We start from the raw sequence: 14670 nt of genomic DNA, 5'->3' as shown, positions 1-14670 counted from the left end.
ACACTATTGACGAAATAACTGTTGAATTTATCGGCAATAGTTTGGTCTGACTGTTCTTCTGACCCTTCGAAAACTATGGATCGCGGTGTACTATTTTTAGAATTTAATAACTTTTTCAATAATTTCCATAGTTCTTTGCTATTATTTTGATGTTCATCGATTTTCCTCTGTATATATTCACTTCTAGTCCTTTTCAAGACCTGCGAATATATATTCCGCGCGAAGGTGTGCCTATTCCGAACATTTTCTTTATCATTTAGATATCCCGTCATTGCTTCAAAATCCAGGCTTGTCGAAACAAGCTGAGACATGGCTTCTTTGGAATATCTATTCCAGTTTTTAATTTTTATTCTATTTCCATCACGGTCATCCTGTCCATTCTCAATGTGAACAAAAATTGTCTCATGATCAGTTATTTTGAATTTGGCTTCTGTAAAAGAATGGACAGTAGCAAAATTTGAATACACGTGATCTATTAGAGTTCTACTATATTTAGATATTCTAGTGGCTTCGTTAACAGATTGTTTTAAGGTAAAGTAATGTGATAATTGTTTCAATTGGTTCGAACTTCGGGCATTAAGCCAGTCAATGTTAAAATCACCAGCAATTATATTTAACTTACTACAATCAACAATGCTTTCCCACCAGTTTTCCAAAATATCTAGAAAACGCTGGTCACTAGAACTGGGGGAATGATATATAATTCCAAAATTTCCCATCTGCATGCCTCTTTCAACCAGAGCCAAGCCAAGAACCAGGTATTTTCAACAGCTTCGTTTAAAAGAATGTTGAATTTGACTGATTCTTTTGCATAAATTGCAACACCTCCAGTGTGTTTGGAGTGCGACAAGCAAAAAGTAACTTTATAGTCCGGAATTTTGTACTGATCTGCGTAATTTGTAGAAAGCCCAGCTATATTCAGATAAATTATTGCTAACTTATTCACACATATTTTTTTTTTTGAATTGCTATTTGGTTTGAAAAATGACGCTTTTTTGACGTAGAACTACGTCTTTCAGGAAGGATGCCAAATCAGAAAACAGGTTACGTTTTTATGAAATAAAGTTAACGTTAATAACTATTTTCACTGTGAACGAATTTCCATGATTTGCATACCAATAGAATCGGGAATTCTCTAAGATTTGTTTGATATGCTAAACATTACAATTCGCCAATCTCTAACCGGTTTAAATTCATGAAAACTGGAAGAACTTCCTTTTTTCCCATACATTTGTTCTGCCTATTTGTGTGCTAACCCTACCCGTATTTCGAATGCTTATAACTCGAACATTTCTTAACAGATCGGAAAGATGTTTGCATCAATTGATAGGATATATTTCTACGCGTCTATCACAATTAATAAAATATTATTTTTCATGAGATGAACAATTGAATAACTGTCAAAAATGTCAAGCGTTATCTAAACGCCCCAACTGTCAAGTTTTGATTGGCCCGATTTACGATTTCCCCAACACAGACTTCAAAATCGTTGTACCTGTGGAAATCCGCTTTGCAAATATACGTGCAAGTCGGGGGTATTTTTGTTCCCACCGGGCTGTGTTTCACTAACACGGACTTCAAAATCAATGTGCCTGGGGGAGCCCCCTTTGTCAAAACATGCAAGTCGCGGGTATTTTTCCCCACTGCGCTGTATTTCCCTAACACGGACTTCAAAACTAATGTGCCTGAGGGAATCCGCTTTGCAAATACATGCAAGGCGGGGGTATTTTTTGGTGTTGAGTACTTTTGTACTCGCTTGTCGTTGTGCAAACCGGAATATGCTTCCCAAAAACGTACTTTTAAACTGAGAAGCCTAGGAAAATCGTCATTTCAGATAATAGAGGTGAATGAACTTCTGCGGTTCGAGAACTACGTAAACATGAGATGTGCAATATTTTCAGAGGGAAATGTAAAAGACAATGATCGTTTGGCAATTCTTCCGTTTACATATTTTGGTAGTCCAAGGCATCATATCAAACGTAAAAGGACGTTCATCAAATTTATTTGTAAGAAGAACATAATCTATTACAAAAATTTCGATGCATTCTAAAATAATATTCGAAGTGGTACACAGGTGGATTGCATAATATTAGGCTGTCAAAAAAGTCCTGCGGTATTTTTTTTATTTTCATTTGTTCATAAAATTAGTTACAATCATCTGTTTTAAGTCAAATATGCGCCGTTTTGTTCGATGACTTGTTCCCAACGAGATGCCAACTTCATAATACCCCTGTTATAGAAGCTAGCTTCCTTATTGGCAAAAAACTCGGATAGCCAATTTTCACAGGCCTCTTTTGTGGCTAACTTCTGACTACCTAGCTCGTTCGCCATGGACAAAAACAGGTGGTAGTCACTTGGTGCAAGGTCCGGACTATACGGCGGATGCAAAAGAACCTCCCATCCGAGCTCCCGGAGCTTCTGGCGCGTCACCAAAGAAGTGTGTGGCCTGGCGTTGTCCTGATGGTAGACAATGCGGCCTCTGTTTATCAAAGATGGCCTCTTCTTCATGAGTGCTACCTTCAAGCGGTCCAGTTGTTGGCAGTACAGGTCCGAATTGAGCGTTTGGCCATAGGGAAGCAGCTCATAATAGATTATTCCTTGACAATCCCACCAAACACACAGCAGAACCTTCCTGGCCGTTAATGAGGGCTTGGCCACCGTCTGAACCGCTTCAGCGGGCTTCGATCACGACCGTTTGCGCTTCACGTTGTCGTAAGTGACCCACTTTTCATCGCTAGTCACCATCCGCTTCAGAAACGGGTCGATTTTGTTGCGATTCAGCAGCGATTCACATGCGTCGATACGGTCAAAAATGTTTTTTTGCGTCAACGTGTGTGGCACCCATACATCGAGCTTCTTTGTGAATCCAAGCTTCTTCAAATGGTTAATAACGGTTTGATGACTTATCCCCAGCTCTTGGCCGATGCTACGGCTGCTACTATGCCGGTCTTTCTCGGCTAATTCAGCGATTTTGTCGCAATTTTCGACGACAGGCCTACCGGAGCGTGGCGCATCTTCGACGACCTCTCCACCAGAACGAAAACGTTGAAACCATCGTTGTGCGGTGGAAATGGAAACTGTATCGGGTCCATAAACTGCACAAATTTTATTGCCAGCTTGAGATGCATTTTTGCCTTTGTCATAGTAGTACTGTAAAATATGTCGGATTTTCTCTTTATTTTGCTCCATATTTGCGACACTATAACTCACGAACGACTTAACCAAACAAAACACTGTCAAGGACTATATTAAAATACCTTTCCACCTTGTTGGAAAGCTATAGTATGACTCGATACAATGAATACAACTAGAACTACGAGCTTACAACGACATCTCGCGGAAATACCGCAGGACTTTTTTGACAGCCTAATATAATCGCGTAGTTCTACGTCGAAAATATGTGGTCGTGTATTAGATACAACCCCTTACTTTTTTTCTTCTCCAGCAGTCTCCGATAGACAGGACACTGGGTGCTATAAGTTGGATGATTTTCATCCAAATTCAACTTTTGTTCATTATTAACCTTGAAACAATTTATGCATTTCAATTTAGTTGATGATTACTCAGATGTTTTATGTCTTTCATTACACCTTGACCATGTTTGTTCTTTCTTGCAATCTGTGCTCTTATGCCCAAATTCTCCACATTTAAAACAGCGCAAAACACTAAAGGCCTCAACCACGCTACATTTATCCCACCCGACACTTACTTCACGTCGGCATTTAGCAAACTTTTTATTCAGAAAATTTAAAACAAGTAAACATATAATTGGTCCTAAGCAAAATGAACACTACAGAAATAGATATTATATAAAAAATTGATGGGTTGTATCTATGATATAACCGCATGGTTGACGTGGGACTACCGTTGGCTTGGTAATCATTTGTTAGCATTGATTAAATTATTGATTGAATGAAACAATTTTCGAATTCAATTGAATTCAACATATTTGATGTGCAAGTAAAGAACAAACGTTATGTAAATGTAAGGCGCCATGGTTTAGATGGCTGTGTTGGGGAACACATGTCGGTAGGAACAAAAGTTCCTCCAACTTGTATGTATTTGTAATGCCAATTCGCGTTAACGGCATTGAGCTTCGTTTACTAGTTAAGATGAGCGTCATAGAATAATTGATTTTCAGGCGTAATGAAATTGTTTTTAAAATTAAAATTTTGAATGAAAATTAACTATTCCGTATGAAATTAGTGTGCTTTTTAAATGAAAAACTCTTTTTTTGCAAGTGGTGAAAAAATCTTATACGAAAATTGTTTTTGAAGACAACTTTATATTATAATGAAAAGATTCAGGAAATAGAAATGTAAAGATAAATGATTGAATAAAAGATAGAAATACGTGTTTCAAGTAATTAAATAACATTTTCTAATCTGATAGAGATTACACTAATGAGTTTGGGACTCAAATTATGGCCCCTAACTAAAAGTCGCCACCAGACGTCGGCACTGTCATCGCGAATTTCCCCAGGTACTTTGGTTTTGATGACTGTGTTAGGGAGCACATGTCGGTGGGAACAGAAGTTCCCCCAACTTGGTTTTAAAGCTGTGTTGTGGAACCCGTAAATCGGGCCTATCAAAACGGAGCAGTTAGGGCGTTTAGATATCGCTTGACATTTTACAGTTATTTAATTGCTTATCTAGGAAAAAATAACATAATTAATAATCTTTCCGATTTGGGGGTCTTCGTAGCCTAATTGGTTGCGTGTCCGCTACTAAGCGAACGATCATGAGCTCATAACTCAGGGCCCCTCAACTGACCATCTTAGTGTGTTATTCTAGCTACTATGTCCACGCAACAATCATAATGTGTCGGTAATCCCAGTCCCTTACAGTTCACATTTTCGATCTGCTGCATCGCTAATTGGCACTGTTAATAACGCAACAAAGGAAGCCTCATATCAACAGTCCCACTATAGAGGCGAATGAACTGCAAAGTTTAAAGCCTCTTAAAAACAAAGAAACAAACAACAGTCCCACTAGAGACGAATGAACTCTCAGAGTTTAAAGTCTCTCTAATTCATTACCACCACCACCACAGTCCCGCTGTGAACAGCCCAACTGTGAACATTCGAACAATGGCAATATTCTTACGCCGAAAAAAGGTGACATGTGTTGTGCATCGATAGCATAGGAATTCTCTTGCGCCTAAACGGCTTCTGTGTTATAGATAAAACAAATGTGCCCAAGTGCTATCAACGTAAGACCACGTCTTTCGGCAAATTATTTGAGGTGCAATGAATATTAAGAAGGAATTCCCGCTCTACGCGCACTGGCAAACGATGTTTACTCAACAGTTTCTCAAACGAGAAATGAGTGTTGTGAGAAAGGATGAGTGAACGCAAAAATTATGTAGACTGATTTGATGCAACAGATATTTTGTCTATTGGAAATGGAATACAAATCGTATCACAATAAAAGCAATGTATTATGTATTACACAACTTTTGTGTGATCGCTTCTTCTGCTAAATATTGTGCCTCCAACGTAACGCTCTAGTTTTCGAAGTCCCCCAAATATTCATTTATTCATTCATTCAGAATTGAGATAGTCTTACTTCACCCTTGCGGTTATACCACATATATAACCAACTTCCTGGTTTTTTAACTATCTATCTTTTTATACCTTTCAAAATTAATTCATAAGAAATTCTCTATCATCTCTGGTATTTCATTTGTCGTTTTGATCAGCATAGTTCTTATTTTGTAGATGTTTTCGTCGATTTACCGGCCGCAGCGATATGCCTTCTGGGTTTTTTTTCGCGAGGTACTCACAAACACTAATAATTCTCCTGGGATTGTTACTGTTAAACTATGTTCGCCCCATTGCCAAAATTCTCGCTTAATTAAAGTGAAAACTTTTACAAATCTATTAGAAACATTAAAAGCGCACAGATTGGTCCAAGATAGACAGGCTTGTACAATGGGTGAATTATTTCCTAATAATATAGAAAAAGTACCAGAGGTCCCACAGTTTCCATAAGGAAATAATGAAATATGACATTATGAATATGAGTTTGAAATTCAGTATCAAAATGCCAATTTTTATTGAAACTTGTTTTCCGGCAGTGCTTTGAAGCATACAAACGAAGATGACGCAATAACTAAAGTTATTTACATCAAACTCGAACGCAAAAATCTACAAGTTCTTTTTATTCATAAAACAATATGAAAATAAAAATCAAACCCTTGATCATGTGTAATTCTGCCGGAGGGTGCATCATTATGTGTTAATAAGTGTTTTGGAACATGAGAACAATTGTAAATTCTATTCGTTGGCGATCAATTGCATTTTTTTTCAATCTTTTAAAATAATAATGACTGGAATGGCTGAACCAATAAGGGTCTGTAGCTGGAAAGGTGCTGGAATGATATACCGTTATTAACCAAATGAGTGAATATGCTATAGCAACATCGTACGACATTACACTTTTGATCAAATTAAAAGAGCATTCCAGAAAACCCCTTCCTATACATTATTATTTACTCCTAACGACATCGCTTCACATTCATGTGTACGATTTGATTCTTAAAACGGCGGCGATAAATTGGATAATTTAAGCAGCCTCTTCGTGGGTATGTCCAGTCTTCGTTTCTGTCTCCACAGCCGAGAACTTGATACTTTTCAAGTTCTAACTCAGATTGAACAAATCATTGCTCCGGGTCGTCGTGTCAAGCGCAGCGTGCAAAGTTGGGAGCGACGCGTTCGGGAGGTAAATGCCTTCATATATGCACTTGAAGATCTACGGTTCCAGCTAATATATGCGATTGACATTCCAGATCGTAGATTCCATTATCTGTTGCTTCCAGGAAGTATATTCTTCTGAGTGACTTGGTATACTCGAAAAAGATAATTCCCGTAGCGCCTGATGGATCTTTTTTTTGTTTGTTTGCGGCAGTATAGTTCAACTGATAATATCAAGTCATGAAACGGAAGAGACAGGGCTAATTGAAGCGGAAATGTAAGCGCAGATTACATCATTGTTGTTGAATGTTTGCTGATTAGTAATGTTGCAACGTGTTGCACACATTATCGATTGCATTGCAAAAAAACATTATAGTATGTGTTTATTCCTTGTATTTTATCGTTAATGTTGTACAGAACTGTTGGAAAAACATTCGAAGCTATGTACAGGGTGGCCACCCATTCGGGAAAAGCGGGAAATGCGGGAAAAAGTCGGGAATCAAAATCCATCGGGAAAAATGCGGGAAAAAGTCGGGAATTGCTTCATGAAGTCGGGATTTTTTCGCTCAATGTTTTTTCTCAGCGCTTTAAAATGTTACTGATGTATTTAAGCGCGTCAAAACGTCGCACGTGATGCAAAAAATTTCTTTTTTTGGTATACCAAGATGAAGAACGTCTTGTTTTAATTGAAATTTGTTTCGAAATTGGTCGGTGTTCAGTCAGACCGGACCATGTGACATTTTTATGATTTCGAGAAGAACGAACTTAAAGTTCAGCGTTCTGCAACTATCGAACCTTACAATACAGCTTACTTTACCTTACCTTACCTTACCTTACCTTACCTTAGAACTTTAGCAATACACCGGATTTTTTATAAGCAGTAAACTATTGTTTGATGAAATGTGAAGAGTTCCCCTCACTTGAAATGAGTGGTGGGACAATTATGCCTAGACAACATGGGACAATTGAGCTTGATGCTTTTTTCTGAAATACTGGGAACTAGCAATAAGTTTTTTTGTGTTTTCCGAAAGATTATGCATATAATTATCATTTTATGAAGAAGGGAGTGATCTGCAACACCTTTGCAGAACAAAAATCACATCGTTATTAGGCATTCGCAAGCAAGGTGTACACGTATTCTGTTAAACTTATTCTTATTTGTTTGAGAATTAGTTCGGCTTAGCCCTGCTGATAGTGTGACATAAAATTCTTGTACTTGAACCGATACATTTATAATGAATCATAGAATATCATGTTGGATAATTGAGGTTGATGTTGTTTTTTGAAAAGCGGGGTACAAACAATATGTTTTCTGGAAGATTAGGCATAAAAACATCGTTTTATGAAGAAAACTGAAAATTATCAAACAAAAAGTGACATGAGACAACCATGTGTAGAATGGCAGTATTGTTCCTAGAAATGTTAGCTACTCTCTGACAATACTGTGATGTATGCTAATTGCAAAAACATCAAATCTGTAAGGTCGTCAAATCTGAAACTCTATAGAACTCTATTACTGACAGCAATGAATAACCGTAAATACATTCGGAATGCACTGCAGTGCATAAAACTTTCTAGAATCCGATGATGGGTAGAACAAAGAGTCCCCTGATACAGAAAAGTCCTAAAAATCACTGAGAAAATCTTTTTTATAGAAAAAAAGACTCAGAGTCATTAAAAAGTGCCACTTCGTGTTATTTACTTCATCTTCATCTCTCATATGCTCCTATTCCTGCTAAGCATTTTTGTCCAATGTTATTTTAACAAGACAGGTTTTCTTTGTAGTTTTATTTGCGATTTTTAATTAAATCCACATATCTTACTGAATCACATGATCGCTTAATTTTTGTTATATTTTATTTATTGTTCAGGCATGTGGATGAGATTTGATTCAAGTAACTTAATTACTTAATTTGACTTGCATTGAATTAATTGTAGAATTCGATTGCATAGAAGAGTCGCATTATGGATTTTTGGTTCAACTAAGGAACTGATCATAAAGGGTATCCGGGACATGCTCGAAATATGTTTGGATGTGATCAATGAGGTTCTGATCAGTTATTCTAATAAATGAAACTTTTTGAATTATGAGTAAGTAAAGGTGGGGTCCGTATTTACTGAACCCTACATCCAACCCAAAATTTGTTGCTGAGATACTCTTCGTCCATTTTTTATCACGTACAATAAAGTAAAAATCTTTTTGCAATTCGGGTTTCAAGAATTATTTTTTAACTAACATCACAATATTATTAAATTTTCATTTTTGAGAGTTGGGAATTTCGTGAAATCATGCGGGAAAAATACGGGAATTCTCAAACTGAAATCGAGTGGCCACCCTGTATGTACAAACAGCTTATAATTTGCGAAGAATAAGCATTCCAATACTTTAATTTTACAGTTTGTTTCACATTAGAAAAATTTATTTGACTAATGGGATCCATAATGTTTATCTCCAAGTAATATTCTGCATTTTGCTGATAGCATTCAACGTTTTCACCTCCTGCTGGCTGCTCTGGTACAGTCTGTGTACATAACTCGATCAACTCTCCCTCAACAGCAGAGGCGCTCACCGATCTGATTTATGCAATACGTTAATTTAATCTTGTTCCTTTCGGCCCTGGGTGCAACAAGATGTTACCACTCTCATGTGCATGCTGGCCAACGGCGAACGAGCAAATCAAGGCAGTAAATCAAATGAAACGACGATTATCACACCACTAAGTGTTCCTCCGACCTATCTTTTGATACGAGTCGGGACGTGCAACTCTGAGAAAAAAAAAACATTTCTGGACAGAATTAAATTTAATAATTTAAAATTTCCGGTTGTTTAGATCGTTTGGCTACCGTCGCATAGCCGTCTCATTGACACGGGAGGCTTGGAGAGAATACACGATTTAGAGGAGAATTTCGTTTCGCTCGAGCGCTGGAGTTGATCGCAGTTTTGGGATGTCTGTAAAATTAGTACTGTTTGGTCGATGAATGAATTATAAATTGTGAATATATTTCTACCGCATATACGCTGTGCTATTTTTTCTCATTTTACGTACTGAAGAATGTCATCTAAGATGGTATGAAATGAAAAGTTTACGAGTAACTAATGTAGCAGCGGAATACAATTTGAATATATTGATTCACGTTGAGCTTCGTATGCTGTGAAGCGAAAATGATAATGGATTTTCAGGTGAGATAAAGACGCTCTCAAAGAATCAAATATGTATTTTATGTAAAAGAGCAACATTTTTTTTCGAAATTTGTGGAAAAAAAATTAAATTAAAAATTGTGTCTGACTTTTTTATAATGATGATTATTAGTTTTATTCGAAACAGGAGAACAAATGTAGACAAATGGTTGAGTAAGGGTCAGAATTATGTGTTTGAAGTATTAAAATAACATTTAGTCAATAAAAAAACAATTTTAAACTGCCTTCGGTCATGCGATCTGATAGAGTAATTTGTTTCACAAGCACGAATATTGCCACCAGATGTCGACACTCTACATTTGACATCGCATTGCGTTTGCTTCGTTCAACCGCCAGTTTCTATTTTGCTACCGTGTTGATGTGATGATGTGCGAATGTGATGGTTTAAGAACGCATTATTGGAACATGCACAAAGCAAAAATAGTGCAGAGCATGCACTGACGCGTAGAAGCAGAGCAAAAAATTATTAAAATACTAGCTGACCGGCAAACTTCGTCCCGCTCAAAATTTATTTTTCGTTATCACATCCACCTTTTTCTTACTAAGCGCACGTTCATGGGTCAAATCGTAGAACTGTTCATTGATTGATCTCCTCATCTACCCTTTGAAATTATTTTTTACTATAAAATTTCAGTACTTCTACCAATCCATTTTTATTTATACACTGCGTTTCACAACTATAGGACGACTCATTTTCTTAGTGTTTCCAGAGATATGGAAGAAGTCGGTTGAATTGAAGTATATAGTGTTGAATACAATAACTATCTTTATTTATAAGACTGACCATTTCAACTCTATTGTTGTGTTCAGACGCGAAGTATTGAAAAAAACTAAAATTTCAGTGTTTCATAACTATAGAACCAGCTCATCTGAATCGGTACAGTGGTTCAAAAGTTATGAATTTTTGTAGTGGAAAAAAGTTAAAAAAGTTTCGAAGTTAACCGTCGGTTATCTTCAAAAAATCATATCTCAAAAACGAAAAAAATAGCATCTCTGATATCGAGGTATATTATGTAGAAAATCCTCAGCCTTCAAGAAAAAATATGACAAAATATAGCGCCCTCTAGTCCAAAGCCCTGAAAACTATGAAAAACGATTACAATCAATGATTAAAATTTAAAAAAAAATAATAATTTGGATTTTTTTAAGTGTTCTTCTCATTATTCCGACTCATTAGTCCGACCTGTTTTGTACAGATCGGATTAATGAGAAGAACACTTAGAAAAATCCAAATTATTATTATTTTTTAAAATTTTAATCTTACAATTGAAAACCACGAATACAATAAAATAATCGATTTCAAGAAAATAAAAATAATTATGCAGAAAATGAAATATTAAAAATTCAGGGAAAAATTACGCCACATGTAAACAAAAACAACGAAAAGGTCACCATAGATCCTATGTTGTACCATATAAGAACTCAAATATATGGTACTACTGTCAAAATGTTTTATATACAGGTTGGACTCGATTATATATAATCGTAATTTCACTTTCTACGTTAATTTTCGAATCCAATACATAATCGAATCACAAAAAGCTATTTTTCTATTAATGTTTGACATTCATACACTAATGAAAAAATTGTTTTCTTGAGATTCGATTATGTATAGGTTTTGAAAATAATTGTTGAAAAAAAATGGTCGACTATATATAATCCGGTCCGACCTGTAGTACACTATACAATATTTTCCATACAGCTGGTGATTTGGTTTGGAGACACTTTTTCCTCCCTTACCCTGCCAGACCCTTCAAAATTATAACAAAAATTTATTTTTGTACCGCGCAACACTGAAAAAACTCTGAAAAAAATCACACATATCTAGAAAAGCCGTAGGAACACATTTAAATATGAATTAGAGTAGTACCGAATCTCTAAATCCAAAACTTTTTTCTTTCAAAATTTCAATATTTTTAGTACTTCAATTTTGGATAAATTTTTTTTTGGTAATTTTTCTTGATACACCGTAGTAAGATGCACATTTAGTTTTTTTTTCAAATTTGTATCACGAAGCTTTTGAGGATTGCGTAAAATAAACGAAAAAGTACGTTTTTCACCATAGACCTTATGTTGTACCATATAAGAACTCAAATATATGGTACTACTATCAAAATTTCATATTTAGTACCCTATACAATAATTTCCATACAGCTGGTGATTTGGTTTAGGGCACTTTTTACTCCCTTACCCGGCCAGGTCCTTTGGGATGTGAAGGTTTTTGGGTACGAGAAATGTTTCTATGGTGAGTAGACACTCACCATATATTACTCGAGAACTAATCAAGATATCGAAACCAAACTTGACATATAGAGATTTTAGGGGGCGATAAACGTTTCTATGGTGAGTAGACACTCTTCCCCCTCTCTAAGGGGGCCATACAAATAAAGCACAAACAAACAAATAAAACACCATGGTGGTTTGACACTCCTCCCCCTCCCTAAGGGGGGCTGCATTACTCGAGAATGAATCACGCAAACGGAATCAAATTTCGCATGTGAGGTTTTAGGAGACAATAAATGTTTCTATGGTGGTTCGACACACCTATCCCCTCTCTACTGCCACACAAATGAAACACGAACTTCTGCATAACTCGAGAATTAATCAAGCAAATGGAACCAAATTTGGGATGTGAGGGTTTTTCGGTACGAGAAATGTTTCTATGATGGTATGACATCCCTCCTTCCTCTGGAATGCAGGGGGGAACTCATTAAAATAATACACATATTTCAATCAAAAATATTCCAACCAAACATGACAATTGAAAATTTTCGGAAAACTCTGAAGAAAATGAAACAATTCCCATATGTTCTACAATTTTATAGTGACAAGCGTTGTTAGTCCATTTGATGTTTGAGCTAACGAAATTGATCATTGTTCAAAAGTGGAAATGGGTTTTAATGTGACAAAACTCACTCCTATAGCTTCTTCTATCTATATAAATAAAAAAGGATCGTCGAATATGTTGATAAGAGTAAAACTCGAAAAAGGAATTGTCCGATTTAGGGCTGTCTTTATTCTCTGTATCGTACATTCTCTGTATTTTCTGTATCGAACATTTATTCCATGTAACGGAGAAACATGTTATTTGCAAGTGGTTGAAAAATCTTGAACGAGAATTGTGTCTGAAAATAATTTGATATTTGAATGACGGGCCTGATTCTTGAATACACTTCACGGTGGAAACGAAATAAACGGCACGCCATTGAACTACGTTTTACGAGTTAGTGAAGTGTCGAAGATAATAATGAGTTTTCAGGCAGAATGAATACTTTTTAAATAAAAATCATTAATGAAAATTAACTTCTTCATATCAAACTGGTGTTCAATGTGAATGGAAAGTTTTCTTTTCTTCATGTGGTATAACAATCTGAAGATAATTTGATATTATAATGCCGAGTTTCAGTGGGAAATAAATTTCGTATCCAGATGTCGACACCGTACCGTAGTCAACGCGGATACATTTCATTTCGTTTCCACCGTGAAGTGTATTCGAAAATCAGGCCCGTCGAGTTTTGGTAGAAGTACTAGGAATTTTATAGTTATAGTAGAAGATAAGATCAATCAATGAACAGTTCTGCGATTGGGCCTATGAACGTGCGCTTAGTAGGAAAACGTGAATGTGTTAACGAAAAATAATTTTTGAGCGGGACGAAGTTTGCCGGGTTAGTGATTCAATAAATGTATGTCTACCAATAAAATGATATTTTGATTTTTTTTCCATTTTTTACTCCTAAATTATGTAATACATAAATAATTATTAAATATCAATTAAAATTCCTTAACTTATATTTCCAGTACCCCCAGTTGGACATATCCGCATACTTGAACAAATCTGAAGAAATTGATACACTGATCAAAAACATTTCAAATGGGAGAAAGTTTGCCTCGGCGAAATTACTTCCAGATTCAACTGCTCGTCTTCCGGTGGAAATTCAAGATCTGTTGAAGCGTCTATTGGAAACCAAGCCACAGTATCGCCTTCGTTCCGTCCTTCAACTTCAGCGGATTGCTCTGTACAAAAACTACAACTGGGATGCCGTCCGGAACAAACAGGTGATACAAACTAGAGAGCCACAACCATTGTAGTTTGACTCAGCCTTGTTCGATCAAAAATAATCATTTCTTCTACTTCCTCCTCTATGACAGGTTTGTCCAAAGAAAATAATTGAAGCAGAGATTGACATGGAAAAACCTAGCGATGGTCATTCGTCAGTGATGCGTTCGGACGAATTCCTTGATTTTGATTGGTAATTTTGGGAGCCGTATTTTGACGAAATGAGAATCATGTCAGCAAAAATCTTGCGATCACACGATTCAATACGGGAGAATAATAATTGCAGCAATTTGAAGACGTTTCATTTCAGCCTGAGCCGGTTCACAGTATGTGAGTTCAAAAGACGATAAAAGGGCGGTACAAATCGACGAGTTCAACGAGTTTTTTTGTTTCTTTTACAGACGAAATATAAGTACCATTTCAGTATTAAACTGTAACCTTCGAAGCGCTATACTAGGTATTGTAGAAATGGCTTCGATCAATCTTCAGCAGCTTCTCGAGTGCGCAATTGAAAAGAAGCTAAAAAGAGCTCCGATCAATTGAAGACAGATGTAGAAACGATGAGGATGAGGGTGCCGACGTCGATAATAATGATGATGATGATGATGACGATGATGATGATGTTTCGCCTTCCGTCCGTTTAACGTGTAATATCGTAAGAATAACTTAGTTCAATAATAAACCATTACCATTGAATTAGATTTTAGCGATAAGCTATAC

The 14670-nt window shown here is 36.3% G+C and overlaps 1 protein-coding gene across 1 annotated transcript in view; it reads left to right on the top strand.

The window, feature by feature from the left end:
* Window positions 1-14646, top strand: part of LOC129763050 (serine/threonine-protein kinase S6KL) — a 75367-nt gene extending 60721 nt beyond the window's left edge. The window contains exons 8-10 of the mRNA XM_055761796.1: window positions 13692-13949; window positions 14043-14280; window positions 14352-14646. Of these exons, the coding sequence (XP_055617771.1) occupies window positions 13692-13949; window positions 14043-14147 (363 nt within the window). The 3' untranslated portion in view covers window positions 14148-14280; window positions 14352-14646. The remainder of the gene's footprint in view (window positions 1-13691; window positions 13950-14042; window positions 14281-14351) is intronic.
* The last annotated feature ends 24 nt before the right edge of the window (window positions 14647-14670 follow it).

The sequence above is a fragment of the Toxorhynchites rutilus genome, chromosome 1, assembly GCF_029784135.1.
Source record: "Toxorhynchites rutilus septentrionalis strain SRP chromosome 1, ASM2978413v1, whole genome shotgun sequence".
NCBI lineage: Eukaryota > Metazoa > Arthropoda > Insecta > Diptera > Culicidae > Toxorhynchites > Toxorhynchites rutilus.
Note: the sequence above shows the minus strand (reverse complement) of the source record. Positions and strands in the feature narration are given on the sequence as shown.